Below are 27,991 nucleotides of genomic sequence, written 5' to 3' on the forward strand. Positions count from 1 at the left end.
TGCTGAAACGAAGAGCTGAACGAAATGAGACAAAAGGAAGAGTACGCTGCCTGTCAACGCGTTTGCCACTCACAAGTCAGCCAACGATTCGCTTGTCAAGAAACGCGTTTTTTTGCCCGTCAACTGAGAAACTGTGGTGACAATTCTACACGTATGCAATGCTTATTTATGCCTGCACTTTGGCAGTCAGGTGTGGCAGTACTGCCAGTCTTCGCTGGTAAAGTGGCCAAGTGGGCGTAGAAGTGGGAGTGTGGATGTGAGATGTAAAGAGCGAGAGTTGATAGTGAATAGAAAAGAAAAAGAAAAGAATTAATGACAAAACAGCAAAAAAGGAAAAAGAGAAAAGAAAGTGGGACACAATACCCCCTTTTTCGCAGTATAAGTGTCCAATTAGGGGCTTTTACCCTGAGATTAGAAAATGATTATGTAAATTGGTATATTCATTACAAACGCCTTTCTAATTGGCCTAGTTCTGAACCGTCTTTCTCGGAAAAACATACGGTTTGGGCCACTTTGCCCAGATACGGCGCTAATAACAATGATTTGGCCCAAAATTGGCACTAGCTCATATCAAAAAAACACTATATTTGGGAAAAAAATCCCTATAAATCACGTCACTAATTGGAAATTCTTAGACAATGCCGAATGTGGCACTTTCAAGACCTCCCACCACCCTGCATCTCTAAATACAATATCCTTCTGTAGTGAACGTATATCTATGTATCTTTAAAAAATGGCATTAACTGCTGCTCTCTCCATATGGGGGAGCTCAGATGCTGAAGACTATGCCCATAATCCAATAGTACGTGTTTGTTATCCAAGTCAAGCTGATTGAGGCAGGCACTTGAGACAGCAAGGAGGTATCTGCAACCTCGAGATATAGACGACCCTGCTAGTCTCAAAGCTAGTATGTTTGTAACAACTATAGAAGATGCTGATATTAGAAGGCTTGACTACAAGTGTGGTTAATGCTTTTGGTATTATAAAAGAACGTGGATTAGCAAAGACCGCTTTTGACGACTTTCTTGGTGAATCACTGTCACAATTGTCCCTGTAAGCTTGACTAATTACATGCTCAACAGACTCCGTTGAGGAGAATTTTGGAGTGGTTAAGGGTGACATCGACACTTGTCTGGGCCAGCTTGAGCAGGGTGGATTTGACCAAGATGAAAATAAGAAAATCATTCAAATCTTGGTCCATCTCTTTGATCGCTTAGCTTCGTGGCAAAGAACTTGGGGTATACCACTCCGTGCTTTCCAAGAGTAAGTATCTCTGACTAGTTAAATGACTCACAAGTTATAGCAACTCATACATTACGAGATATACAAAGACATTCCATCATCTTCTTCATGCCTCTTTTCCACCAACGTTTCCTTCTACTCTACATAGGTTCTTCTACGCATCACTACTCCTTCTCCCTCCTTATACAAACCAACATTCCAATGCGCGCATTCGCGGTCAGATATCTGTCAACGCGGACCGACCTCTGACGCCTCCTCCATCTCCACATCTTACCAGACTTGGCATTTTTCCGCGCTACTCAGGCAGCCTAAGTCGAGTTGCGCATGAAGCAATCAAAAAAATTGCCTTGGAAGAGGCGGAACAAGGATGGGAAGAGAGAAAACTGTGGAGGGCAAGAGAGAGAATTGGCGAAGGAGTTGCCTGCTGGTTAGCTGGTATGTTTGAAGGTGAGGCGATACTAATGAATAATACATAGGGACTATGCTTATTTAGACAGGCAACGACACTGTGCAAGGAGCACTAAGGCCGATGTATTCACGGTTTGATTATTACTTGTGTAAATGCTTTTTTGATATTAGGTCTGTCTCGTTTCCAAGTTGGGGTCCACATCAACTGATCTTGACATATCAGGACAAAAGAGTTATTTGATATCATTGTCGACTTTCCAGACTCTTTGGCTGCCTTGGAAGATCTTCGCGAATGTCTTTTCAAGATTGATCATCGCCTTGTACTTATCTCGCGGCTTACAGTTGCCAACGATAATCGCCTTCTCCATCCGGGAGCCAACACCTCCATCATTTTGCATCTCTATATTTCCACCATCCGTTCCCTTCGTATTCTTGATCCGCCTGGTGTTCTCTTACATAGCGTTGCCGGACCCATAAGAGATTGTCTCAGGAAGAGAGGAGATACAGTGAGATGTATAGTCGAGATGCTAGCATCGGGAAAATTGCTGGATGAAAATGATGAGGGGCTAATTGGTGAAGGAAATGAAGCTGCCGAGGATTTCACAGATCCAAGATGGGAGCCTGAGCCCACTGATGCTGCACCGGAATTTAGATCAGGTAAACCGAGTGACATTGTGTCAACCCTTGTATCCATATACGGCTCCAAGCAAGTTATTATCACCGAGCTTGAACGGTACCTTGCTGAACGCCTTTTGCAAGTTAAAGGCTATGATGCAACAGAGGAAATCATGACAATTGAAAGCTTGAAACTCAAATTTGGTGATCTGGCAATGGCTGGTTGCGATGTTATGGTCAAGGATGTAGCTGACTCAAAGAGAATCGACGGACATGTACAGGGCGACGTAACTGTGGGTTAGAATGCTTACAAGTTTGGAACGAAACTGACTTTTGGTAATTCGCAGTCTGTCATGCACCCTTTGGTCATCTCTAAGATGTTTTGGCCGGATATGCCCAAAACAACCCTCAAGCTCCCGTCTAAATTGCAGAAGTGGGCATCTTTCTTCCCTACTATAACAAGCTGCTGTGTTCTAATGATGATACAGAGTACATGAAGAATACGAATCTGCCTTTCATCGCTTCAAACCCGATAAACATCTCCGTTTTGTTCCCAATCTCGGTACTATATCGCTCACTGTTAACCTTTCTGATCGGTCCGTCACTGCTGAAGCCTCTCCTGTTCAAGCTTCAATAATTATGCTTTTTGAAGACGAGCATCATACTTGGAACATAAACGATTTGAGTTGCGAACTGGGATTGGATAAGCTGGAACTTACAAAAGGGTTAAGATGGTGGGCACTTCAAGGAGTTTTAAAAGATGAAGGGAATGGTATATGGATGCTACTAGAAGTCGCTGAAGAATATCGCTATGATCAAGCGTAAAAGTTTTGTAAGAGTGTATGGTGGAGAAGCATTTATAATGTTGCATGTATTTGTCTCCAAGTATACATACAACCTGCCTAATCTTTGTATTTTTCTTGCCTTAAATTCTTCATGTTTGCTTCATTACTCGTTATCTACATCCATTCGTGCTACCGAAATAAACATATCAAGTTTTAAGCCTGAAAACGATCTAGTCTTAAATAAACATACCCTTGGGCACTCCAACTAGCTCTCTTTGCTCAAAAACCGTCTCATACGATCTGTTGAAGGCTTCTTACTCAATCACATGCTAAACTTCTTGAATATGTTTACACAGCCAGGTAAGAACAGCAATCTTCTAAAGGCACGAGATTTTCCATCTGAGAGTATTTTGAATTGCCTTTATAGAATCAAGATACAGAGAAGGTGGACGCTTCAACCATCAAATCCTACGATCGTCCCTCAACTAGTCGCAGGCTCTGTTGTTGTGGCATAACCAATGTTTTGTACAACACAGATTTCGCAACTTTGCTTAGCTCCTTGGTCTATGAGCTCAGTCTCTTGATCAAAACGTTTCCTATATACATCTCGATGTCAACTTTGGTCGAAGCTTCATTATGCCTTTTGTATTAGGGGCTTGTTTGGCTTCAAGTACATGAGCGAGTGTCTTGAGCTGCACCAAACTGCCCCCCAAGCTATCATAAGTTTATCATTTCCACATCTGACTGGTTTCGTATAAGTAAAATTGTGCGCTTGGCCTATCGAAGCGGCAACACGGCGATGCTTTCAACTTCTAAGTTCAATGAAGCTTTCGTTGATCAACATGGTTCAATTCCAATCCTGGAACAAATCCAGTTTAGCTTATAGAGCCTTGTCAGCGGCTCCGAGCACAATGATAATGGTTTTGACTCTTGCAACTCGAGAGAAAAGGTCATATTGTGTGTTCAAACGTCGGACACTGGACGAGTTCAGTCTAATCAAGTTTAACATTTCTCAGCTCGCAGTGAAATCCCTTCTGGTGTTCGAAATTGCGTCCTTCTGATCTTTATAATAAAGCATAGAAACCTAATTGGCCTAAAAGATATCTCAGCAAACTAATTTTTCCTGATCGTAACCAATAACTCCATGAATTGTCAACCGGAGCCCATCCAACTTATTGGCGATTTCACGCATGCACTGGAGGCTTACAGGCGATATATAAGACGTCGAGATTTCTTGTTTGGCATCGAAATCGCAAGGTAATGGTTTTGTAAGCGATATGGGGACATAAAGCAATGAAATGGAAGTTTAAAAATGAGTTATGATAAAGGAAATTATAAACGCGCCAATGTACATGAATTCATTTCAGAGGCGAGTGTTGGAACCAAACAAAAACTGGTTCCGTTAACCGAATACCCGCGTTTTTTCCCTTGTTTTTATTCTCATACACTCGTCTCTTTCATTTTAATATTTAAAAAAGCTTACAATGCGTATCGTACTTCCAAGTTCATCTAGACCATCGACTGTTCTATACACAGCTGCCATCCCTTCATTGTATTCTCCATTCTATCTGCTTCGCAGAACTCGGCTCAAATTTCTTTTGTTCGCTATCGCTTTCATAACTCTTTTCGTATGGCAACCGAGTCCACCATTTCCTCCTAGTTACAGTAAAGAATGGGAAATGGAGAAAGCAAGCGCTGATGCCAAGACTAAGAGGATGGTACAGTAAGTTTTTATGCCCATCAATGAGTGCAGTTTCTAAAATGAGAAGGTTCGAAATACCAAAGGGCACTGGTAAGCTCTCGTATCCCTGGCTCAACTTAAATTAACAAATTTCGTAGAGTTTAGCCACCAAGCAAGTAACTACTTTTTACTTCAGAGGTGCCTGCTAATGTTGCCATTATGCAGCTTCAGCGGATATTGTATGTCTCAGTGGGTAATCTATACCGTCATCTAATTCTGCTGCAGATTGCAACATCACCTTGCTGTCTTGGGAAATAGATCGCTCTCATACGAGCCTTGCGTCGAGGATTTTACCGTACGTCTATTAGATAGACTTTTATTTCGCTAAATAGGAACATTAGATATTGCCGTTCAAACCTTTTGAATGGCCTTGGCGGTCGGCAAGAATACCTCTTTCAGCATTTGTTTCCACCGTAGTTTCTGGCTTTGAGGCATACTATAACTCACAATGCGCAGTACCGTAAGTTGAATTTGTCTCCTGTCTTGTTAAGCTGACCCATTTATAGATCATGGTACTATCGCAATCACTGTCCCACTTATAGAGAGACTACATACACCCTTCGCTCAAAGGCCCATCTGACAGGGGACATTGATCTTCAAGATAACAGTCAAAACGGAATACATCAGTTACAAATGCTATTGGCTAGCAATGGCGATTCTTGTATCAGAATTCAGGGTGACCCTTTTGACAATGAGCACGCGTGTTATCTCACTTTGCGTCATAATGCTAACTTGCAGACCTAGTTTTTTCAACTCAAGAGCACCTCTTGAATTATATGACTCCTTCATCAAGTCCCCTGTAATGGAGCATTTCGCCTTTTCACCTCGAGTCCTAACCATTCTCAATAATCATATGGATATGCTTGCTCCTGGCAGTTTATTGTACGATATTGAAGGTGTGAGAGAAGCAAAGAGCAATAGCGAATCCATGGTCGGGGTTTGGAAACATGTTTTGGCCTTGCATATCAGACGAGGGAAAGATTGGGAAAGAGTCTGCAGCGAAAAAGGCGAAACCTCTGCGTAAGAAAACATCTGTATAATACCTTGTAGTGACTTCTGACGAAAGTAAAGGCCATTTGTCTCATTCAACAAACTTTCACTGCTTCCCGGCAATGAAAACATTCCTCCGTCTCCAAAGATGGTTCAGGCCACTCGCCTTGGCCTATATCGCGCCAAGTGCCTTCCACAAACACTTGATATCATCTCTCGTGCTAGACGATTGCGCAAAAATCACCCGCTGTTGAAATCGATCTATATTCTCACAGATGATGTAGATGACCAGACAAAAGAGTTGAAAATGTGGTTGCAAAGTGAGGGCTGGGAGAATGTATGGCTTGGAAAAGAGGATGTTTGGCCTGGGTGGAAAGAAAAGGAGGTGGGTGTCGCTGTTGACATGGAAGTCGCCAGGAGGGCTGGAGTCTTTGTTGGAAATGGGGTAAGTGATGTTTTATTGATACCAATTCGAGAAAACTAAGGCTTTCTAGTTTTCTATGACTTCTTCAAATATTGTACTGTTAAGATCTCGAGACGGATTACACCCCGATCTAACTCAATTTTGGTAATTTTTGTTCAGCGTACTTAACTCAGTATATGCTATTTCCGGTTCACATAGTAGGCAGACAGCTAGGTGTATCATCAGAAAATATGAACAAAATCATGTGAACTTGACAAGAGCGCCTCAATTGCTTGCTAGTTTTTAATCTACGTTGATTAAAAGTGTATACATGAGCCCAAAAAAGTATAACATGGCAAAAATAAGGCAAATAAATTTGTCGAATTGCGGTAACGTCTCTACCCTCAGATAGTAATTAGTCTCATTTCTGTTGAAGATAGTGCCGCCACTATCAGGATTAGGAGTTAGTAACCAGGGCGCAGAAGTTGAGGGATACACATATCAGTCAACGAAATAGTCTTCTATAAATTATACTTCTTCCCCGGTTATCCTTGAACATAATAATTCACAATCTCGATACTCTCCCTCGGCCTAACTAAATGTTCCTCAATGCCCCAAGCATGACCATCAACCCGACTTGTTGAGTACTCACAAAATAGCATCTCACTGTTCTTTCCTTGATTAGGAACATAACGCTTTAACAATATTGTTAAAATGGAAATCAGTAAAGATCATGACCAAAACCAAACTGCGCGGCATGGGCGTCAGTATTCTTCCGGTTAAGGGTTGTAGGGCTAAGCATAACAAGAGGGGCATTGGTTGCAGGGCCTAGATTGATAAGGCTTGAGAGATTCCAAGTCGTACAACATATCAGTCAATGGTCGCCAAAGGCTGATGATTTGTACCGTCTTACATTCACTGGCTGACTTGTCGATAGGTTTATCGCAGAGCTCAAAGCCCCATTCCTAACACAGGTTTCAGCATACATAAGACTTTCACTCGCTCTTGAGGCAGCTTCGTGTGGCGCACAATATTTTGATCGAAATGGGCGGTACCAGCAACTGGTTGTACTCTCTCAATGGGACGAAAACCCTTTCGGTGGCTTATTGCTTGGGAACAATCTTCTTGGTGTCACTAGTTTTCTTACGGACTATACCGTTCCATGCAATAACCCAATCAGCTCGTATGATACTCTTGAGATGGTTAATTAGTCGCCAGTCAGTCTATACAGCAAGCCAAGAGCCAGAATAATGGACAGGGAAAGGTCAGGGGAGCTCAGGTCATTGTCTATTTTCAGGAAGGGGTGTAGTAGTTGAGTGACCTCCGCAGAAGCCGAGAAGATATAAGGAAGGACTCATCGTTCATAGATCCCCAGAGAAGAAATCTAAATAATTGTCTTCGACTATTCCAGTGAGACATTTCTCTGCGAAGCTACCTCTCGTCCCAATACCTTTAGTTAAAGACCCAAGATAAAATACAATTCCTGACACTATCGTACCCGATGAGACGGCTAGTCTGGGCGACATGGAGGATGTTGATGAGAAGAAAATGGGTGTCACTCGTACTGCTGTGCTTGAAGTCCAGAGTGGTGAATTATGACAAAGCAACCTAGATTAATAGGTTGGTTGGAATTTTTTTTTGGTACTGATAGGCTATGGTTTATTGGGTTTTGTGCTGCTGGCTCTTCATAGGCAATTGATTCAGGTGTTTTCAGTTCCAGTGTTGATAGGCTGCCCTTCATCATGGGCATGCATTCTATGATCCGCGATTAATAGGTTCACAAGAGGTTGTGGCCGACTATGTACTCTACAAAGCAGTGTCAGCCTTCCTCGGAACCTTTGGAGATATAAGACCCACCTCGTGCCAACTCGTATGCAGCAAATGTTGCACCAGCGGCAGGGATAGCCCTGAGAAGTGATGGCCCAAGTCCTCGAAACAAAGCACGGCTATATCGCATTCATGAGCTTATGATTTGATTGAGAAGCAGAATGGAAGACTTGCACTCCACCTTCCTTCACAATGGCATTGAATTCTCTTGCAACATACCCACCGGTCAGCCATCCGCCTCTACTTGGTGGGAGTTGGGCCAATTGCACTCTGGATTTGATGATATCAAGTGGATAACATGCCACCCAGTAAGAAACGCCACCAACTGCTCCAGAGGCAAGGAGTGTCCAAACGGGTAAACTGTCAGTTGAATAATGCTTTGCGAACCAACGCTTTGTCGTCTCATAGCCTGTGACAGATCAGCGATGTTTCATGTGATGTTTGTGATGAATTTACCAGCGTAGAAACCAGCATACGCAGGGATTTCTCGGAGGAAGGTCACCCAGTACCCACGCATGATACCATTTCTGAAGCCATACTCTCTCCAACTATCAACAAGGATGCCACTAAGTTTCCTATCGCCAGTGCCGCCGTACTGGCCTTGCATCTTGATCTTGAACATTTCGACCTGGAAATTCACTGATCAGTCAATGTTTGAACGAATGAAGAGATCAGATACAGGAGAGGCCAGCACAGCATTCGTCGCACCAGCTATAGCACCTGCAGCAGCTACTTGCGGGATAGAAAGATCAGGATAAGGAGACACAATCCGGCGAGCCGTTCCATAGGCAGTGAACAGAAGAGAGTTGACTGCAGCAACACCCAATAACGGCGAAAGCTAGAACAATACCAATACTCATTAAGTTTGAAGATCTTGTTTAACCCTTACCATTCCCTTGTATAGCGCTAAAACGCCTTCGTTTTTTACAGTAACTCGCAAGATATCCCAGGTGTTTTTGAATTGTCCCTTGGGTGCCGTTTGAGAGCGCTGTCTTTATGTCAATACGTATCGCATTCAACAAGCCATGTTCGTACTGTTTTGAGAGTGTCTAATGGCTTCAATAACGTTAATCAGCTCCTGTAAAGCTGCTCCACCAGCCGTTTGGACCTACCTGGCCGGTTATAACTTGTGACGCTCCTCCAAAGCTTCCCGATATCAGCTCTATAGCGACATCATTATGCTGTTTGGGGGGCCTAGGATAGTCTGATATAGGAGTAATTTCAGACATTGTCGGTTTCTTACAGTGACAAATATAAACATATATGTTACATTCTATTTTGTCTTCTTCCATCTAAAAAAGCAAAAGTGTCAAATCAAGAGTGACAAGTTCTTGCGTCATTACTTTCATCACGAACAGCGGAGTTTTTTCTTAATCATCTCCGCCTACTTCATCTTTCCCCATTTACACTCAATTCCATCATTCTAGTTAAAGTACAATATTGCATGATTTTCAACATATATCGAACCAAAAACTATGCAAGGCAAGGAGATTAGACGCTACTGAAGTAACAGATAACGCTGATATCAAGCTTCAGGCCTCGTCCACTACTCTGGTGATTCTTCTCCAGAGCTTCCCATGGCTGGTCCATCCGTAAGTCGTTCGACTCACAGCAGATCGAACATTTGATCACCATCCGCCTGCTATCTCCCGCAAATCCATGGGTCTCAAATGCATTGTGTTGTTACGATTGGCGTTTTAGCGATTGAGACAAGAGGCCTCCATAGGTTAATTCCATTGTCTGTGGAAAGTTGAAGTGCTCATTTCGAAATGAATTAGCAACTCCAGAACCAACGGCTATAAGCAAGTACCAGTCTAAATCGAAAATTGCATCTGGAGTGGCTGTCAAAAAGTCCTCGCCGACTTCCACAACATCTCTAACCGTTAAACGAGAACAGTCCTTTTCTACACCAAAGCCTCTGCCTTATAAAGCGAATTTTCCAAAAAATCTTACTCATGCAGCCCAATCTGATCTGCCACGAGAAAACACAGGTACAAAAGAGTCAAAGATGTCTTCAAGTTTAGACAAAGCACGATCAGAGGGATTGAGTGACGATGTAATTCTGAATATGGTAATCGACAAAAATGACATTGCCGATGTTGATGATTGGGGGATACCACCAGAAGTAAACCCTTCGAAATGTGATCCTCAGCTGACTGTGAGTTGATGTCAGACATCTCGGTTTTGACTGACATTGCATTTTGTGGCTCAGGCAAAAGTCGAACAATTTCTAAATCTGAAATACCATCAAGGAGAGCACATCAATACTCGGCTTCTTTCATCTCCAGCTTTTGCCAATCCCCATATCTACTCTAAGCTCGTACTTTGTCTTTGCATTCATTGTATATGCTTCTGCTGATATTAAATAGGTGGAGTTTGTCTCTATTGAAGAGCGTGCTACGGCATTCCCTTTATCAGGTTGGCTTACCCGACGCAATATTGAATCCTTGATACCTCATTATGGGCCCTCTGCGCTGTCTTTGCAGCAGAAACGACAAGAGGAAACTGTGAAAACGTCAAAAGCCCCTGGCAAAAGGTCATCCATAGGATTTGCCAAGGCCAAACATAACGATGATGAGCTGGAGAAAGTCAGGGTGACAAACCAAGGAAATGAGCATGAAAAATACAAGGAAAGGCAAAGGGAGAAAGGCCAAAGGAGAGATGACAGAGAGTTGGATAGGGAGAAAGACAGACGCTGATACGTTGGTATCCATGATGATGGAATGTCTGCTATCTCAATCCTTCACGAGCGACAAGGTGGGAAAAGGGCGCGCAGATTTTGTTGTGTGCCACTGTCCTCTTATTGTTCCTTGTCTTGATGGTCGCTGCCATTCTTGTGCGACTTCCATGCTTCAACTATCAAATGGAAACAACGGTGATGTCTTTGAAACAAGGCTCGTAGCATCACAAACGACACTTTCAAAACACAACCAGTCGCCATTTCTAAAAAGTTGAGGCTCTTGAGCGTAGAAGTTTTGACATGAAAGCTATCTACGAGAGTCAGCCACCAGATAAGGAGTACTAAACGTGGTCAAAGCACATTGTATTCGCAAGTTCTTCGCATCAAACGATTCCGACGATGTGATACGCAAGATAACCTCAAATCTTGAAAAGAGAACGACAAAGTTGAACCATCTCATTCAATTCCAGATAAATTTACAGCATTTGTCTTCATCCAACAGACACAGTGACTCCACATAGATAAGCCAACCAACATAATCGCTGAATATTTAACCACCCACTCCATAATCACCAATCTTGTAGCTGGAATCAATGTTATGGGAGATTTGCACACCGTCAATGGTTATACGCCGGTCCACTTTGTTATTTTAAGGCTATTCTGTCTACTGGCAAGCACTAAAAAGAGTTTTCTGACTCATTGTTTTCTTCCAAAGCCTATCTTGAGTTTCGCCAATTGACCATAAAAGACCTTACTCATCAGCCTTTGTTAATAATATCATGACTGAAAAAGCCATCCGCTACATCGACAGAAATTCCAAAACCGATCAATCTTGGGGAAAAAGCGCCAGAATGATGAGGAAAAGATGTGTTTTGAGGAGGTGGGATGGTTGAATGACTGTTGTAAAACCCAAGATATAAGAACTGGTTCTAAATTTCCAGACAATAATTTTGAATAGTTGTCTTCTATTCCAGTTGGACGTTTATCACCCAAGCTACATCCAGCTCCAACACATAAACCCCTTCCTGACAGGGGGATACCACAAGAACATCGTCTAGTATTCAACTATATGAATAAGAATCTCTAGAGGTTGTGACCAGGACTGGATTGGTGTCAGGAAGAGGATTAGTCTTGGGCTTGGTCAACTCGTCCTTGGGACTTGTTGCCTTGTTTGAGTGTCTATCTCGAATAGATGAAGACAACTTAAGATTCATTTTCTTGGGATCCATCAGCAGCAGGTTCTTATGTCTTCTCGGGGTTTTGCTTATCTCCGTCACCTCCACCTTGCTTCAGCGCTTTCCATTCACCACCCATACATATTGTCCTGAGCTTGACTAACCTTTCCCTGCTATCATCCAGACATTGTCATCATTTCTTTATGAAGTTGTAAATGCATTTTAATTTTGATATTGCATTTACAAGACAACATGTCTGGAAGCGATTTTAAAGTCGAAAACATATTTGATGTCAGAGGCAAGGTGAGAAGCATATCATGACTTGGGTATCGCCAGTGCTGACAAGGACATGTAGGTTGTCGTCGTGACGGGTGGTGGAACCGGGCTAGGAAAAGGTGGATATTTGTACGACAGAGTCAAGAATGGCTTCTCATTTATATCAAACATCTAGCTATTACGGCAGGATTTATACAGAATGGCGCAAAAGTGTACATCACCGGACGTAGGCAAGAGGTGCTGGAAGCAACTGCTAAAGAGATTGGAGGGGACATTGTGAGGTGAGGCGTTTGAATCTATATGCGCAAATCAGGTTGATCTGGTATGCAGTATCAAGGGTGATGTGTCTACCAAAGAAGGCTGCAGTGCCATTGCAAATGCATTTGCAGCGAAGGAATCCAAGGTTGGTGTATGGTATGTGAAGTATATGAATGAGAAATCTAAAACCCCAACCAGCTGGATGTACTCATTAATTGTGCTGGTGTTTTGCGAGGATGGCAAACAGGCGTCAAGGACCACAACAATGGTACTTTTTGCCCTTCAAGTGCTGAGATGGGTGCAACAAGGACTGATTAGTCACTTAGCGGATGAAGTTGAAAAGCTTCTGTGGGAAGGTCATGATGAGCAAGTTGGCTACCCTGCAAGCATACATCTGTACTGATCCGATGTAGCGACGATTTCAACTATTCCAACTCCAGTTAGGTCTCTTTATCTGCAAACTGGCAGCTGACACGAGTAACCACTTGCAACCAGTCAATGTCAATGGTAAATTTCAAAAGTGTCGTCCGATTTGTAGTTGACGTTGCGTTCCAGGTGTATATTTTATGACGGCTGCCCTGGTACCATACTTGCGCAAGTCTGAAGATCCCAGCGTGGTTGTTATTGCGTCCATCGCTGGTCTTGCTAATCAGCGGTGCGTCACTCGATGTGGCGTTGATCCTACGATACTGATGGATGCCTTCCAGCGCCATGGCCTCCGTCTCTTATAGCGTATCTAAAGTAAGTTGAAGCCCTATGTTTCCAGACCCTCACGCTCACCGTGATGTACAGGCAGCTGGTTTGTGTCATTTGCGCGGAAATGTTGGATGATATTCTGACAATGCGGCGCAGCTATCCAACTCAGCCGACTCCTTGCTGGTCGTCTTCACCCGTAAGCGCAAAACACGTTGAATGCTTTGAGACTGAACTCCATATAGCATGAAGATCCGAGTAAACACCATCTGCCCTGGCATTTTCCCTTCTGAGATGACTGGTAAAAGCGACGCAGGCGAAGGACTTGAATACGACCTGAACGAAGCATCTTTCAAGGCTGGAAAACGATCTACCATTGGCAGGCCTTTCATTTATGTAGCATCGTCAAGAGCTAAATCGTTTATAGGCCGACCTGGAAAACCTGAGGAAATTGTGGGACCAGTATTGTTACTCAGCAGTAAAGCTGGTGGCTTCTTCGATGGTGCTATGCTGACTGTTGACGGCGGAAGACTAATGGCAAGTTCATCAATGTAATCAAAAGTATCTCTGACAAACGTATTTAGGGAGCTGGCATCAACGACGGTATTAGGTTGCCTGAGGATACCTACGTTTAAGTATATGTTGACAACGAGCTAGAATATTGAAACAGCTGGACTAGAGACCAGGTTGTCATAGTCCCTTGGGATGTACAGGTTTCAAGTATATATTTATATTACGTGCCTGTTCTAGCTTCTTGTCTTTCTATATAACCATTATCAACAAAACGTTTTTTCATGCGCTATATAACAATACCAATAAAGGGCGTTAGGATGTAGACATTAAGAATTACCAAGAAAACTCATAAGCAGCTGGCGGCCACCAGTCATGCCTCGACAGCACCGTTGAACCAAGAAATGACACAGGCGACAACAAAAAAATATGTCCGCCAGTTTGTACTAGCAATATTGTATGAAATAAGGCAATATTAGGCATATTTAAATTTTTACAATGTGACTACAGAGAGAACAACCTTTATTCGGAAGTCGTCTTGTCAACATCAAGGCGGTCGTTATTAGCGATACGACGACAGATTCGACCAATCTCTTTGGATGATTCAACAAGAGGCCACTAATGTGTATATCAATAAGCTGGCCAGAGTGAGAGCAAGACTCATTCTTACAAAGATAACAAGGATGGTGCTGATAAAGACAAAAGCAGCAGCAGCTACACACTGTAGAGTAAATAGGCTTTTTGTATATACGACACCGGTGCCTGCAAGTGGAACGGGAATCAGGACAACTGGAAAGTGTTAATAATGCCCAGACAACAGCAACAGAATCTTACGAATGATAAACAAGAATATGCAGGTAATGATTCGGAATTTTGTCTGACTCGCTTCAAGCTTTCGAACGCCCTCCTTGTACTCTTCATTAGCTTCAAGGGTCCGCCCTCCCCCTTCGACAGCAGTAAGGGCGGGCTCATAGCTGTATTCTGAGGAATCAGTGGCAGGAATCTCCTTTTCGTCGGCGTGAGGGCTGTCAACATGTTGAGAGGTTGGTGCTGCAGGGTGACGCAATTTGCCCGATCCGATAGCTCTTGTACGCTCAAAGTCAAAGGCATCGGGCCGAATGAGAGAAATGCCAATTGAAAAGATGGCACCGGCTCCCAAAGCCGCGAGAGAGCCTGTCAGGATTACTTTGCTGGCGGTTAGAGTAGTTGTCGTGATGCTACCCTCTAGCTTCCAAGCAGAGATAAGCCATCCAATGAATCCCATAGCCAGCCCGCCAAAGACACCTGTGATAGCACCTAACTTGTTGAGCTTGGTCCAGCACATGAGAAGGCCAATGGGAAAGACGGAGCCAGATGTACAGATAGCCATGAAATAAAAGAGAAAATTGAGATTAAGTCCGATGTGTGCAAAGACAGAGTTGATACCAGCCATAAAAATAGCCCAGAAAATTACCACTAAAAGGTTTTAGCAAACCGGATAGGATGGCAAGGACACACCAGCATGGTTGACCCTCATCATTTGCTTGTTAGTGGCGGCCTTGTTAAAGTATTCTCGATAGCTATTGATGGTCAGTCTAACCATCCGTTATTCACAACATACATGTCGTAGGACGCAATAGTAGACACGGCGACGAGCTGGGCAGAAAATGCAGAGGTTGTCGCCATGAATGCGATAATGGTGTACATTGCTGGTCCAGCTTTGCCGAGAATGACTTTGGATGCATAAGGACCAGCCAAGCCACTAAAACAACCCATCAGCTCTTGTATAACACCCTTAACACGTACGCTCCAATTTCAGCGAGACTCATTGGATTGGGGTATGTAGGAAAGGCCGGATTACTCTCCAGTGCCCGGGCGGCAAGTCCCATCGAAGAGCCAATACCAAACGCAATCGAGAAAAAGAAGCATCCTGCAAAGATGAATGCTTTACTAGTCCCTGCGGGGCGAGATGCAATTGAGCGCTGCCAGTATGACCTACAATGGTCAGTTCACTTTGGAAAACCAAGACATACTGGTCACAAAATGATAAGCCAAAGAATGACGTGGCAGCAGTCACCGCATAGTCTGCTAACGATCAGCCATCAACTCACCCAGCCAATCACTTACACATCCCGCCATCGCTTCGAAACGATAGGTACGAATGATGGGCATTCCCAACGACCGGAGTTGCCTAAGCATCAGTCTAGCCACACAACACCGACCCACCTCTGACGCCGCCTTGAGCAACTGCCACAACCGCCCTGGCGAGCCCGCTTCATCTCCCCGCGTATACGTCGCCAGCATGAGCACAAGCAAACAGGTAAATAGGATACAGCAATGGAGGTAATCAGCCCTAATCTTCCGTCAGCGAGGCACAGCAAACGCCGCTGCAGACGCACACAAACGTCGCTCTCAGCCCGCCGGTCAAAACTGTCAGATTAAGTTTCGGAGGAAAATCAGCCACCACTACCAGGGTAAACGGGCCGCTACCCACCATAAAGCACGATCACTGTCGGCAAGAGCCAAATCCCAGCATACTCGCTGATCCCTGTCATACCGGTGATAACCCCGGCACCGCCAATGAGGATTTCAGAGCCAACGACAAAGTTGGCGACAACAGCTGCAAAGATGAAGGCAAAGTGTCCCAGCGTGCCAAAACGGACTTTGGCGACCTGTAAATAGCTGCAAGGTGTCAGCGGCAATGTCGCACAGTGCAACTTACGTCGAAGCGCCGCCAGCGTTGACCTTGACCTTTGAGGATATAAAAGCGAATGCAGCAATTTCTGGCTTGACGTTAGTTGCCGCAGAGCCAACCCGCACCCACCAACAAAGCCGCCCATGCCAAACCACCATGGGACAGAGACGCCGTAGAGATAGGTGAGTGTACCGGTTTGGAGGAAAACGGCTGCCCAGATCCAGGCAGAGGTGATGCCAATCGACATCCTGCCGTGGTCAGCCCGACTCCTACCACGCATACCTACATGCCCGTCTTGACTGAACGCGACGCTGAAGAAAACTCTTCGATACGCGATGGGTTATATTGCGTGTACCGTCTCTGAATCCAGGTGGCCCCGTTCATGAGGATGGCAAAGAATGCCCCGCCAGCGAGGACTGTGGAGGGTCAGCGATGCTCATACGTCTCCAGCCACCTAACTTACTGGTTGCATAACCTGCGCTCTGTGGCAAGAGAGACATGATGCTGGGAAAGAAGAAGACGGCGAAAAGGAAAAGATGATTGAAATCATCTTTTATATATCTTTCCACAGACTGACCCACCTTTGCCACTGTGTGTCACGCGTGGCTGACGGTGAAACTTTGAACGCCAATCAAGCCTCTGTAACCTTGGACGGTTCAGCTTGGGTCAGCCAGGAGGCGGCGATCTCCGCCAGAGCAACGAGCGGGAACAATAACGATATGCTTCTCCGCGTGCCTAAAGGCGTGCCTAGGGGTTCCTGGGGATGATACGCCTATGTAGCGCGCCTAATTATACACCCAGGCCAGAACATGATTGTAGTTATAATTAATTCGCCGCGGAAAATTCCAATCAACCACCTTTCCACAACAGCAACGGCGCGATGAGTGAAGAGCCAGAGCGCTTGCTGGATCCCGCCGAGATACGATGGAAAATGGCGGTGGCATGCGACGTTTGCCGCAGGAGAAAGGTAAGCATACGGCAATGCGGAATGGACACACGGACTTACAGACGTAGGTAAGGTGTGATGGAGAGCGGCCATGCTCGAGGTGCGCAAAGAGCTCGATAGAGTGCACCTTTTCATTGCCAAAGCATGTGTCGCGCAGTCGGCAAGAGCCTGGGTAATTGATACTCACCGGCGAGGAATATGTACTGATGTGATGTAGCGTCTCCAAGCGCAAATCGGCGGCGTCAGAGGGCAAGGAAGCCAAGCGGCGAGGCAGTGGCGGCGCAATGGGTGAAGAAGGTGGTTCAGCAGCGTCGCATTCGAATGCCAAGGAGCATTTGTTGCTGATTGATACGGATGATCAGCTAGTGTATTCCGGTCCATCGAGCGGCATGCCCCTTTTTGCCCGTTTGGGTCTCTTGCGGACGGTGGAAATCACAGAGAGCGATAAGGACGAGGGGGATTTTCAATCGCACTCGGCAACGGCACTGGGTTTGACGACTGCGCTGTCGGCCAGTACGAGTCGGGATTATTATGATATGTGCTTGGAAAAGTGTACACGGGAGATGATGTTTAGTCTTATTGGTATGCACTTTGCAACCAGTGAGTTTTCGATTGTTGGTTTGTGCTGAATCTTGCCAGCTGTGTTCTTTCCACTGCTGCATGCTCCGTCGTTTTTGGCAGAATTTGTGGCGGTCACAGATCGACAGCTACGCTGTACTCCACAATATGCCGCATTGCTCATGTCGATCTTGGCCATGACGGCCTCGCTTGTGGAAGGGGCTAGGTTGAAGGTGCCAGAAGGAGCAAAATTTGGAGAGACATATTATGAATTTGCAAAAGATTTGTTGCGGGTCAGCACAAATAAGCTGGACATCCGTCATATTCTGGCCTTGTATCGTGAGTCTTTTGCTTCTGTGTCGATGTCTTGCTCAACGTGATTAGATCTGGCAGTGTATGCCGAAGGAAAAGGGTCAGCAGGCGAAGTATCTGGCTTCGTGTCGGAAGCTTTGGGTCTAGGAATCACGACTGGTCTACATCGAAATACTGCAGAGTTTTTGATGGACCCTGTCACCGCTCAGGTATGGCAGATTATCTATCTTCTCTTTTGGGTTCTCACACTACACAGATTCGAACGAGATTGTTTTGGGCCCTCTGGTCTCTAAACATAACATTGGCTTACAGCCAAGGTCGACCTTCTCTCGTCTCTCTTTCTATGTGTATGTAGCCATGACGTTGACTCACCGCCTCATATGCTGACAGCCATGCAGGCTCGATAGAATTTCCTGCAATAGTTGATAATAAATTGATTACCAAAACCGCCATTTTGCCCCAAGACACCCCTTGCGTCAACATGGAGGGCGCTGTCAAGATCCTTGAAATTTTCATCATTCTAGAGCAAGCTTTAACCCTAATAAACGCGCCTAGCAACACTATAAGCGGCAAATACAGTCTTGACGTTCGTGAACTCAAGAGAAGAGAGAAATTACACAAAGCGGCGAGGATGTTTGACGAGGTACGTTATTGACCACCCTTATGCAAGACTCACATTAACCAACAACAGGTGGAGGCAAAACTTCCATCTTATCTCAAAGAAGACCGTGTGCCTAAAGAAAAAGAAGACAACATTCCTTACCTCACATCGTGTCGTGTACGGTGCACACTTTATTTTGCTCGTATTATTATCGCTCGTCAATTTCTTATAGACGAATTCGAAGCCGATCCTTCTTCCACTTCATTAGAGCCATCCGAAGCTACCCTCACTGCTATAAAACTTGCAACACAGTGTATTGAAACTTATGAGAAATTAGGGAATTTGGATTATCTGCAGTATTGCGGATATCATGCCGTCTCGCATGTCACTGCAGCCGGACACACTTTGATTGCATGTATGACTCGAAACTCTAATGGTGCCACCGCCACACAACGGTCTAGTCTTATCTGTGCTATTGAGCTGCTGCGTTATTTTGTGGAACGTTACCCTGCAGCCGCTCCTGCAGCGCGGCTTCTGAAGCATCTTTCCAGGACTATGAACATTGGATATGATCTAGACAATGAAAGCGATAGCGAAGCTCTAGCCATCAGAGTCTTAGCAAGGAAAATGGCAATATCACCGTCGCAAGATATGGCATCTTTACCTACCACGTCGGATGAGAATAGCAAGGAGACTACAAAGAAAGGAAAACGCAGGAAAGAATCCTCGCCAGCAATTGATTCTACACTAGAAACTGAGAGAAGCGCAAAGCGCAAAGTCTCCGTTCCAGTATCGGCGAATCGTCCATCAACATCAAGTAAACTAGTGAAAATGTCGCCTGCCCCTCCGCTGAAAATTTACCAGCCGTCACGCATTCCTTCCAATTTGTCTCTTTCAACAGACCTGCCTTTACCCTCTTCATCTAATCTGCTTCCGCCATTTTCTGCTCCTCCGTCTGCCCCACCCTCCCACATTCATTCAACTCCGCAACCAGCGTATGATTCTTACTGGCCTCGCAGGCCTGGTATTGATGACATTTCATCGTCCAACTTGCATTCAGCAACCACAAGCTCCCTTGCCATGGATCCTTCCGTCCGCAGGATGCGTGTACAAACTTCAAAACCCCTTTCCCAACCTTTGCAAATCTCTGCGGATAATTCACTACCAAAAATCAATACCACTCATCAACTACACATCTTGCAGGAACCAAATTCTTCATGCTATCCTTCATCTATCCATGCTCTCACACACCCTCACTCTCGCAATTCCCATGCCTTGCCTAAGGGACAAGTTCCGCCACCACAATCACAATCACAATCACAACTATTACGTGATATTCAACATCCCTTGAATGAACAGTTACATCACCTATCCACTTCGCATCATGTACAATCCCAGTCTCAAGAGCCTCTCTCTGCTCCTCCCTCGTTTGAACCAAGCACATGGAGGGTAGTGCAAGGGTACATACCACAACTGACCAATGACTTGAATACATCGACGCTGGCAGGAAATACGGATACAGGTGTTGGTACACAGATGGGCATCACCTACTCATCAAACAGGATGGAGGATTATGGCGAGAACGTCGATCCAGCCAACTTTGAAAATCCGCATAGTGTGCCTTTTGTGGGAGAAGCAGGCGGACAACCACAAGTAAGGGGAGGTGCTGATGGTGCTATGGGGGATATGAACGTCGGCCTTTCGAGTTCACAATGGGCAGAGAATTTCTCTTTCTTGAATGATGGGCTCTTTGGAGCCCTCTAGTTGTCTTGTCAATTACACTACTTGTTGTACCAATGGTGTTAATGAATGCCCATGATGCTATGGTTATGCCTTGTAGCAGTCTACCAGTCGAAACTTGAGCGTTTTATTGCTGCAGTCGTCTAGACTAGATGAAAACTCCAGCCTTTGCCATTGTCACAAAGTCCATAGTTGCATCCTCGTACTTGAGCGAGATCTAGCTGTAACATTCTCCAGCACCTAATACTTGAAAATAACCAGACAGATTGTGACAATCATACATGGGCAAAAGGTTGACAAATTAACTCTTGCTGTATCCACAGCCAGCAACCTCGCTCCAATCCAGCCAGATGGGCCTATGTGTTCTCGCCTCGCTTTCAACACACAAGACATAAACTACGTCAAACGCTTCTCCCATCGCCCTTGTCTCAGAGAAGCCTCTACCTTCTCATTCCCACAAACCAAGCTTAACCACCAGCAGCTTCTCAGGACAGAATCCCGCCGGCAAACTTATATTTATGCATCACCTTCTCCGACCTACAGGAAAGCCCGTCAAGCACATCAAGCCGGACGGGAGGGCGATCACTTTGACAGGCCTTGTTGCAACCCATCCCAGCCAGCAAGCTTCCTTGTCAGTGGTTGAGATTCCCACGGCCAGAGCCACAAAGGCTGTATGTGTGTGAACCCACGCCTCGGACGGACCTCGATGTCTGTCCAGTATTCTTCTATCCTGACAGGACTCACTCTCGGGGTTGCCAGCCAGCACAACGCCTTGTTCAGTAAGCGAAGCAGGTGTGGAGGACCCACATCCCTTTAAGCATGAGGCCCTGCTCTGTTGCCATATACAGAATGTGAGCATTCGTCATGGCTGAGTTGCGATCACTTGAGGCACAGAGGCTGATGACTGACGACTGACAAGAGGTAAGCCTGTGAACCACAGAGCCAGGCAGCGCTTGCAGGACATACCTGATTTCTGATGTAGCCAGCTCTGCCTTGTTTCTCGCTCTACCATCTGCCCATGCCGAACTGAATGGCAGATGGTAAAAGAGCTCATTCTTTATATACTCGTTCTCGGTAGTCCGAGTGATCCCCGGGGCGGGAAAAGGAACGGTGCCTTGATGATCAACGTACCGGTGGGCCGACTGTTTTTTTTTTATGCCGATCAGCCAAAGAACACTCCTTTCTGACTCATCCTGCTTTATATTTACGTTGAGAGCGTCTTCTTTCTTCTTTCCATTGTATGTATCACCATGACTCTAGATTCAGCGCCATCCGTCTTGATTATTGGCTGTGGGCCGGCGTGAGTCTCTTGCCTGCAGCAGCTACAGCCAGGCTGACAGGCCATTCACAGAGGTCTCGGCGCGATTGAGCAATTCAAGCGCAAGGGGTTTCAAGTCGAATGCTTTGAAGCCCGTCCCACAGTCGGCGGTCTCTGGTAGGTGGCAAAGTCTTCTCGTCTCGTATAGGGCTCATCAGTTGAAGGAACTATGATCCTCAGCCGCCAGCGTGCAACGTAACGTTTGACAAGGATGGTCATGCTGTAGCTCTCTCCGAGTCGGAGAGGCAAGGAAAGCCTGCACCGACACCGACGCCAATGTACGCAGGTGTCATTGCCAATACACCAAGGGTGAGTGTCGGTGGCTGGGGATTTCACTCATGTATTTGGCAGGATATCATGACTTATCGGTCACACCCTTACCCTCAAGACACTGCGGAACTTCCGACTTTTGATGTTATGTATCAATATCAGAAGCGCCATGCAGAAAAGTACCACCAGTACATTCGCTGCAACCGTGTGGTCACCCGTGTGAGGTACCCACCCGCCAACCACGCCGCCACCAAAAGGTGGCTTGTCGAGTGGACGCCGTCCTGTACCAGTGGCTCTCCAGACATTGGTAAAAGCTTTGAGGAGGAGTTTGACTATGTCGTGGTGGCCAACGGGTCGGATACCAGGCCGTTCATACCTTACATTGACGGGCTTTGGGATTGGAAAGGCGACATTCTGCATTCGAGATGGTATCGGAGGGCCGAGACATGGGCCGGCAAGGTGAGTCGCCTGCATGATATTTCTCCGATACACCAGCTGATATAGGTCGCTGTCTCAGACTGTCATGGTTGTTGGTGGTGGTCCGTCGAGTAAGTCCTCGAGGGTTGTGGACGTTTGCTGGGCTGATGGGAAATCAGGCGCCGATATTGTTCGAGAGCTTGGTATGCTCAAGGTTGTCAACTCAACTCAAGCTCCGAAAAAGATATACAGGTCATTCCGAAGCAAGTTACGGTACGATACAGAGCTTGAGAAAGGTTGGCGTGACCATATCCATAATGTCACGCCGATAGAGGTGGTTGAGGCTCCGTCAGAGTATTCCAAAAGCGGGAGGATTCGAACCAACAGCAACGAGCTGTTGGACGACGTCGATGTAGGTTTTTCTTTATCACCATTTGGATTGGTAGACGACGGGTGTCTAGGTTATCATCTTTGCAACTGCTTATGTTATACGGTTCGAGTTTTTGCGGCCTACAGATGCCCCTTTCAAAGATGCGCCTCTTCTTCGCAATCCTACAGTACCTGAGAATGCCAGGAGACCGCCTACAGACATGGTGGGGCAGAGCACTCTTGAGGGAGGTCATCGTAAGTTGTGAATCATGGGATTGGCATTTCGTTTACGACTTTTGCAGGCGTCCATAACCTCGATGAGCATCAGATATTCTATCTTCCCGATCCTACCTTGGCTTTCCTTTTGTTACACGCCGAAGCCATTCCGTGGCCATTTTCTGAAATGCAAGCTCGGGCGATTGCTGCGTACTGGACGGGAACACCTCTGGAGATAAAGCCACATTCTGATGAAGAGAATGACTCGCATTCTGTTTTGGTTCTTGGGCATCCTGGAGAGTAAGTTTTGACTTGTATCGGTATTGTTTAAAACTTACTCATCGCCTGTACAGGTTTGAATACGCTGAACGGCTCTTGAAGCTTATAGGGGAGGGCGGTGAAGAAGAAGTTAATGCTGAAGGGAAATGGGGGGCCTGGCCAGCGTGGAAGAAGCACATCCGTATGCTAATAGACTGAATAGAACTTGGACTAATGCATTATTTATCTGAGCCTCGGCCGCAGCTATACGGTAGCGTTGTAAGAGCACAGTTATCGTTGGGGTCGAACAAAATTATACATCGCTAGGCCTCACCCTGGTGAGACAAAACGTATAAAAAGTAAGCAAATCCTTTGGGTGGTTCAATCTCTCGGCACGTCAGCTTCCAGCTTGATCTGTCTTGCATGTAACTAGAGACGAGTTTATGCACTGGTGATGACGCTGTGCGAGGCTTTTTCACCGTTTTCGACAGTGAGGCTGGCCGAAAGTGAAGCTAAGATCGTTATCAGTTGGGTTAAATGGGCATAACAACGACTAGAGAGATACCCCAACAAGTCATTTTATGGAGAATACGGAGATGGATGTACTAGACATATCTGGAACTTTTTGTTTTTCACAAAACTCTGCGGCAGAGAATAGTCAGCATTGTTCTGGAGGGGATTAAGAAAACAACAAACCTCAAGGTCTCGGTGACGTCCTTTGTACAAGCTTTGACATCTTTGTCTTGATTCCAAGTAGGAAATCAGACATGTTGTTCAACAAAAGCAGAAATCAATGACATGACATACCCAAGGATCACCTTTAGATGTTATCATGGCGCTATTGACAGACGAGTGACCAGGGTCTAGACAAGCTTGACCATGAGCAACTGCTAAATGCGTACTCCGTCGTCCCTAGTTATGATTTGAGCTGGCTGACAAGGATGGAAGCAAAGATACTCACATTTTTCTACGACTAGACCAAATTCGTTGTTCCCAAATTCAAGGTGCAACACACCCATCACCATCCACCTTATACTGGGCTTTTATTCCATATGTCTCTCACGCATATGTTGTATCACAGTCTTGGAGTACTACCACACCCACTTTCATAGCAATAATCAACCAATACGTCGCAATTTCCACGGCAGCTTACATCAACATTCACAATACTATGCCAACCAGCATCGTAAAGAACTTTGCCCAATGCTGAAATGCCGCATCCCAACATCAAGGTTTTCGTATGTTTTCCCTTGTCAACATCCACCGAAAACTCTTCGAAGAAAAGGTCAAGATAAGAAGGAGATAAAAGGCAGCCAAAAATCCAACTATCACCTTCTCTTGAGCCTGACGTAAATGGTTGTCCTTACATGCTGGCATGAAGGCCTACTTGATGTTGCGTGTCTCCTTTTAGCTTTCACTTTAGCAATACGTTATGTCTTACTGAACCTAGGAATTACCAATATTCTCGTCCCTCGTAGCTCTCGTTGATAGGAGGTAAATTGGCTTCTGCAGTAAAAGGCATTTGCGATGGTATATCTAAGAAACAAACTTTCTGACTGTAAAAAGATTGAAACGAAGAATGAGGCGGCCATGTCCGCTTTTTGTTCTTGACATGAAATGGAATCAAGCTGATGAATCCATATTGACCTTGCAATAACTTACTTGTCAAATTATCATCCAATATTCTAAATCATTCCTCTTGGATAACATTTTCCTCTTCATCCTCGTAGACCGACTGAAATGAAGCCTCATCATCTCCTGACACTGTCGCAGCCAGCATCTTCGCATCCTCATGTCGTCGAGTTCCGTCTCAGCCTCATTCTGCACCTCCAGCATATACCATCGGCAAGAACAGCATCACATCTTTCACGCTACACTCTTTAACCTGGCAAACTCAACTTGAATGGCTTCGGCTGCCAGTACCATCAACGTCATCCCCACGAGTAATGGCTTCTGAATCCAGACAAGGATCAAAAACGATTGCAGAGAAGATGCTGAGCGTGGTTGAAACTATGGCCTTGTCATGCGAGAATTGTGAGGCGTAGCCCACAGGACAGATCCAAGAGAATCTTTCCATCTATCCAACTGCGTCTTTTGGGATAGAGGCGAAAATGTCTATGCCAGCCATCCCAACGTGGATAGACTGGCTAGCTCTCATCTTCAGTCGAATGATCAAGCGACTCTCTTCGCTTTGCTCTATGTACCGGCGAAAAATCTTTCGCCGCAAAACATGGAGACGCCATGGCAGAGCGAGCATTTTGAATGAGACAATCTTTGCTAATACTCTATTCCTTTCTTTCTATCTGGTCTCGTTTCTGCCCCTTCCACCCTTGATTCTGGCGATTACCGATATTAACTCTGTACTTCAAGATCCCAAAGCACATTGTATGTATGCATTGAGACTATGTGTTACTTACCAAAGCCCTCAATCTAACCATGAGATGCTGTATTCATGAACGAGATTTTGCAAATGATTGACAGGTTGTAAGACACCAGATCATAACTCAATGAGATTCATTACAAAGCGACATCTGGCTCAACGTCTTTCCACTAATTCAACCACTCTCGCCACATCACCCAACTAGATATCTGCACTACTAATCATATCATCCATTTCTCATGACAGATCTTGCATTCTTCAGCAGACACAAACTATCGAGACTTGTATCGTCTGAGAGCTGTCAGAATCATGTCAAGTAAAGGATAGAAGAACACAGCATACTGAGTATGCCTCGGAATTGGTATAATGGGTTGAACTAGAACCTGTCTTCTGGACGTAGCAGCCGAGAAGATATAAAAAAAAGGATTGCGGTTGATGGATCCGCAGAGAATGAACCTGATAGCCGTCTTCGTCTATCCAACTACACACTCCTCGCCGAGCTACTCTCGTCCAAGGCCTCCAATTCAGAGCCCGAGAACCCATCCCAAATCCTGACATACACCGCCAAAGGTTCTCTACTTACCAGTCACTGAAAGGAAAGAAGAATCAAGAAACTAGATACTAGGTAACACCCTTTGATAACTTACCAACAAGCATAGACAATCAAGCCGGAGGCAAACGTTGAGAAGACAAATCGAAAAGCATGGACATCTTTTGTACTGCATTCCTCCTCTCGGTTATCTCCCATTGTGGCTGTCTAACCTGGCCTATAGACACGATGACAAAGCAAGTACGCGTCTATATACACAGCCACTCCCAACCCTCATGGAGTATCAACTCAGTTATTTCTCTCGCCTTTCTTGAGATATAGTCTATTCCCATCCACCGGGCCAGCCACCACCACTTGTACCCAAACCGTGACCGACCCATCATCATTCAACATGCCACGATCCGCTACAAGCACAAACCTAAACCCCAGCGCGCTTCCCACAAATAATCCCAGTCATCACGGCCGTCCCGTAGGGTCGGACAACTGGTCTCTACCAGGCGTTAGCGACAACCCAGAGGATGGTCAGGAAAGATTTGACTTCTCAAGTCTTTCACCTGATCAACTAGACAGAGCAATTAGCAACTATCGCAGATTGAACAAGAGTAGAGCGATAAGTCGACAACACTTTTGCGAGATCGTCGAGAATACTAAACAGATAGAGGAAAACGGGCAATCAAGCCAAGCCGAGAAGGCCCCTTCAATGGACTATCGGAATTTTTGTCGTGAAGCCAAAAGAATTCTCGGAATAATGGAACCCGAACTAAATGGATCCTCCATTTCTAATATGTCTCTCCTCTCAAAAGGTGCCACTGATCTCAGATCTCTCGCGGAGCGGGGGTGGAGAGAGGGACTGTCGGCGAATCCGCATGATGACACAACACTTTATGTAAAAAATTTCCAGAATAGAGCTAATGATTTGTGTATGTCTCTGGCGGAAGAAGATGTGGCTATTTGGAGTAATCAAGATATAATTGCCATTGCAAGTGCGCGACCGAAGAACCCAGAAGAGTAGATAAGAGTAGAAGAAGATGTGAAGAATGTTTCTGACCGGAGACTATCGGCCAGTTGGATGGAGTAGAGTTTGATATGAGGAGAGTAGACGGTAGGATTGGAGATGGATGAATGGATTGGTTTAGAGATGGCATGGGCAAGTAGCGTTGGATGTTTGATTCATCTCCAAGGAGAACGCTATACATGTGTGTCGGATGTTTTCTCTCTCTAAAGTTGTACAAGAATGAAGCAACCTAGCAAGTTAACCAACTTGACGGAACAACAAGGTAAAGTTGACAACCCACTGTCAGGCGTTTGGTTGTTCTTGGGCCTGGTCTGGGAGTGTTTGGGAGGAGTGGGTTGTGTATGAATGTGTATCTGGCATGGATGATGGCAGCTATCAGATTGGTTCTTGGGGAAGTATCAACCACAGTCCCTTATATCTTGTTTGCTGTACGTCTTCAGCCAGGTTCCAGTTCAACCCACTATACCATTCCTCTGCATACACTGTACCTTGTGCTCTTCTATCTCGACCTTGTACATGGTCCTGACATAGGGATACTATGATTCAATCTGTTGTAACTGCTTATGGTAGTATGGTTCAGCCGACAGCGACTTGTTGCAGAAACGACTCCCACCTGTGCCCTCTTATATACCCACCTGCGTTCCCTTGCTCCCAAGCTTCTTTGGACGCAAAGAGGCAACCCTTTGCGTCCACAAACCGACACGCAAAGATCAAAAGCGAATATAGGTATCCTTCAAAAAGCCATCGCTCCAAGCGAGCACCAC

The 27,991-nt window shown here is 45.4% G+C and overlaps 12 protein-coding genes across 12 annotated transcripts; 7 read left to right on the forward strand and 5 right to left on the reverse strand.

The window, feature by feature from the left end:
- Window positions 1-733: 733 nt before the first annotated feature.
- On the forward strand, window positions 734-3,090 carry L203_106442 (uncharacterized protein; the record flags this gene model as incomplete). Its single annotated transcript, XM_066215788.1, has 8 exons — window positions 734-802; window positions 929-1,028; window positions 1,083-1,263; window positions 1,322-1,689; window positions 1,740-1,821; window positions 1,874-2,558; window positions 2,613-2,698; window positions 2,754-3,090. 8 exons carry the CDS (start codon window positions 734-736, stop codon window positions 3,088-3,090), a joined length of 1,908 nt encoding a protein of 635 aa, XP_066071885.1.
- Window positions 3,091-4,534: 1,444 nt separating this feature from the next.
- Window positions 4,535-6,353, forward strand: L203_106443 (uncharacterized protein; the record flags this gene model as incomplete). Its single annotated transcript, XM_066215789.1, has 10 exons — window positions 4,535-4,773; window positions 4,820-4,842; window positions 4,890-4,903; window positions 4,957-4,970; window positions 5,017-5,086; window positions 5,133-5,251; window positions 5,298-5,486; window positions 5,536-5,811; window positions 5,863-6,226; window positions 6,276-6,353. 10 exons carry the CDS (start codon window positions 4,535-4,537, stop codon window positions 6,351-6,353), a joined length of 1,386 nt encoding a protein of 461 aa, XP_066071886.1.
- Window positions 6,354-7,961: 1,608 nt separating this feature from the next.
- On the reverse strand, window positions 7,962-9,240 carry L203_106444 (uncharacterized protein; the record flags this gene model as incomplete). Its single annotated transcript, XM_066215790.1, has 8 exons — window positions 7,962-7,990; window positions 8,042-8,130; window positions 8,186-8,420; window positions 8,468-8,639; window positions 8,691-8,849; window positions 8,901-8,999; window positions 9,047-9,067; window positions 9,124-9,240. The coding sequence occupies 8 exons, from the start codon at window positions 9,238-9,240 to the stop codon at window positions 7,962-7,964; spliced, it is 921 nt and encodes a 306-aa protein (XP_066071887.1).
- A 246-nt stretch (window positions 9,241-9,486) lies between these two features.
- Window positions 9,487-10,710, forward strand: L203_106445 (uncharacterized protein; the record flags this gene model as incomplete). The annotated part of the gene is made up of 6 exons (XM_066215791.1): window positions 9,487-9,493; window positions 9,548-9,603; window positions 9,713-9,737; window positions 9,790-10,169; window positions 10,224-10,331; window positions 10,381-10,710. The coding sequence occupies 6 exons, from the start codon at window positions 9,487-9,489 to the stop codon at window positions 10,708-10,710; spliced, it is 906 nt and encodes a 301-aa protein (XP_066071888.1).
- A 101-nt stretch (window positions 10,711-10,811) lies between these two features.
- On the reverse strand, window positions 10,812-11,151 carry L203_106446 (uncharacterized protein; the record flags this gene model as incomplete). The annotated part of the gene is made up of 2 exons (XM_066215792.1): window positions 10,812-11,002; window positions 11,052-11,151. 2 exons carry the CDS (start codon window positions 11,149-11,151, stop codon window positions 10,812-10,814), a joined length of 291 nt encoding a protein of 96 aa, XP_066071889.1.
- Window positions 11,152-12,118: 967 nt separating this feature from the next.
- On the forward strand, window positions 12,119-13,728 carry L203_106447 (uncharacterized protein; the record flags this gene model as incomplete). The annotated part of the gene is made up of 13 exons (XM_066215793.1): window positions 12,119-12,169; window positions 12,222-12,261; window positions 12,318-12,423; window positions 12,473-12,545; window positions 12,599-12,668; window positions 12,727-12,766; window positions 12,814-12,839; window positions 12,896-12,907; window positions 12,956-13,055; window positions 13,108-13,145; window positions 13,253-13,292; window positions 13,339-13,634; window positions 13,682-13,728. 13 exons carry the CDS (start codon window positions 12,119-12,121, stop codon window positions 13,726-13,728), a joined length of 939 nt encoding a protein of 312 aa, XP_066071890.1.
- A 397-nt stretch (window positions 13,729-14,125) lies between these two features.
- L203_106448 (uncharacterized protein) lies at window positions 14,126-16,777 on the reverse strand (the record flags this gene model as incomplete). The annotated part of the gene is made up of 14 exons (XM_066215794.1): window positions 14,126-14,221; window positions 14,274-14,392; window positions 14,438-15,058; window positions 15,101-15,162; window positions 15,216-15,344; window positions 15,389-15,577; window positions 15,660-15,667; window positions 15,710-15,935; window positions 15,982-16,012; window positions 16,077-16,254; window positions 16,305-16,365; window positions 16,411-16,525; window positions 16,568-16,693; window positions 16,741-16,777. The coding sequence occupies 14 exons, from the start codon at window positions 16,775-16,777 to the stop codon at window positions 14,126-14,128; spliced, it is 1,998 nt and encodes a 665-aa protein (XP_066071891.1).
- A 380-nt stretch (window positions 16,778-17,157) lies between these two features.
- L203_106449 (uncharacterized protein) lies at window positions 17,158-20,458 on the forward strand (the record flags this gene model as incomplete). Its single annotated transcript, XM_066215795.1, has 9 exons — window positions 17,158-17,244; window positions 17,292-17,323; window positions 17,381-17,395; window positions 17,441-17,805; window positions 17,863-18,120; window positions 18,166-18,302; window positions 18,350-18,440; window positions 18,492-18,736; window positions 18,785-20,458. 9 exons carry the CDS (start codon window positions 17,158-17,160, stop codon window positions 20,456-20,458), a joined length of 2,904 nt encoding a protein of 967 aa, XP_066071892.1.
- Window positions 20,459-20,957: 499 nt separating this feature from the next.
- Window positions 20,958-21,446, reverse strand: L203_106450 (uncharacterized protein; the record flags this gene model as incomplete). The annotated part of the gene is made up of 4 exons (XM_066215796.1): window positions 20,958-21,103; window positions 21,179-21,261; window positions 21,318-21,345; window positions 21,401-21,446. The coding sequence occupies 4 exons, from the start codon at window positions 21,444-21,446 to the stop codon at window positions 20,958-20,960; spliced, it is 303 nt and encodes a 100-aa protein (XP_066071893.1).
- A 238-nt stretch (window positions 21,447-21,684) lies between these two features.
- Window positions 21,685-23,501, forward strand: L203_106451 (uncharacterized protein; the record flags this gene model as incomplete). Its single annotated transcript, XM_066215797.1, has 9 exons — window positions 21,685-21,734; window positions 21,786-21,869; window positions 21,917-22,061; window positions 22,104-22,481; window positions 22,540-22,570; window positions 22,619-22,851; window positions 22,901-23,063; window positions 23,111-23,324; window positions 23,378-23,501. 9 exons carry the CDS (start codon window positions 21,685-21,687, stop codon window positions 23,499-23,501), a joined length of 1,422 nt encoding a protein of 473 aa, XP_066071894.1.
- An 872-nt stretch (window positions 23,502-24,373) lies between these two features.
- L203_106452 (uncharacterized protein) lies at window positions 24,374-24,804 on the reverse strand (the record flags this gene model as incomplete). The annotated part of the gene is made up of 5 exons (XM_066215798.1): window positions 24,374-24,385; window positions 24,436-24,554; window positions 24,615-24,626; window positions 24,670-24,686; window positions 24,740-24,804. 5 exons carry the CDS (start codon window positions 24,802-24,804, stop codon window positions 24,374-24,376), a joined length of 225 nt encoding a protein of 74 aa, XP_066071895.1.
- Window positions 24,805-26,603: 1,799 nt separating this feature from the next.
- On the forward strand, window positions 26,604-27,224 carry L203_106453 (uncharacterized protein; the record flags this gene model as incomplete). The annotated part of the gene is made up of 1 exon (XM_066215799.1): window positions 26,604-27,224. The coding sequence occupies one exon, from the start codon at window positions 26,604-26,606 to the stop codon at window positions 27,222-27,224; it is 621 nt and encodes a 206-aa protein (XP_066071896.1).
- Window positions 27,225-27,991: the final 767 nt, after the last annotated feature.

This window comes from Cryptococcus depauperatus, chromosome 8 (assembly GCF_001720195.1).
Source record: "Cryptococcus depauperatus CBS 7841 chromosome 8, complete sequence".
NCBI classification, from domain to species: domain Eukaryota; kingdom Fungi; phylum Basidiomycota; class Tremellomycetes; order Tremellales; family Cryptococcaceae; genus Cryptococcus; species Cryptococcus depauperatus.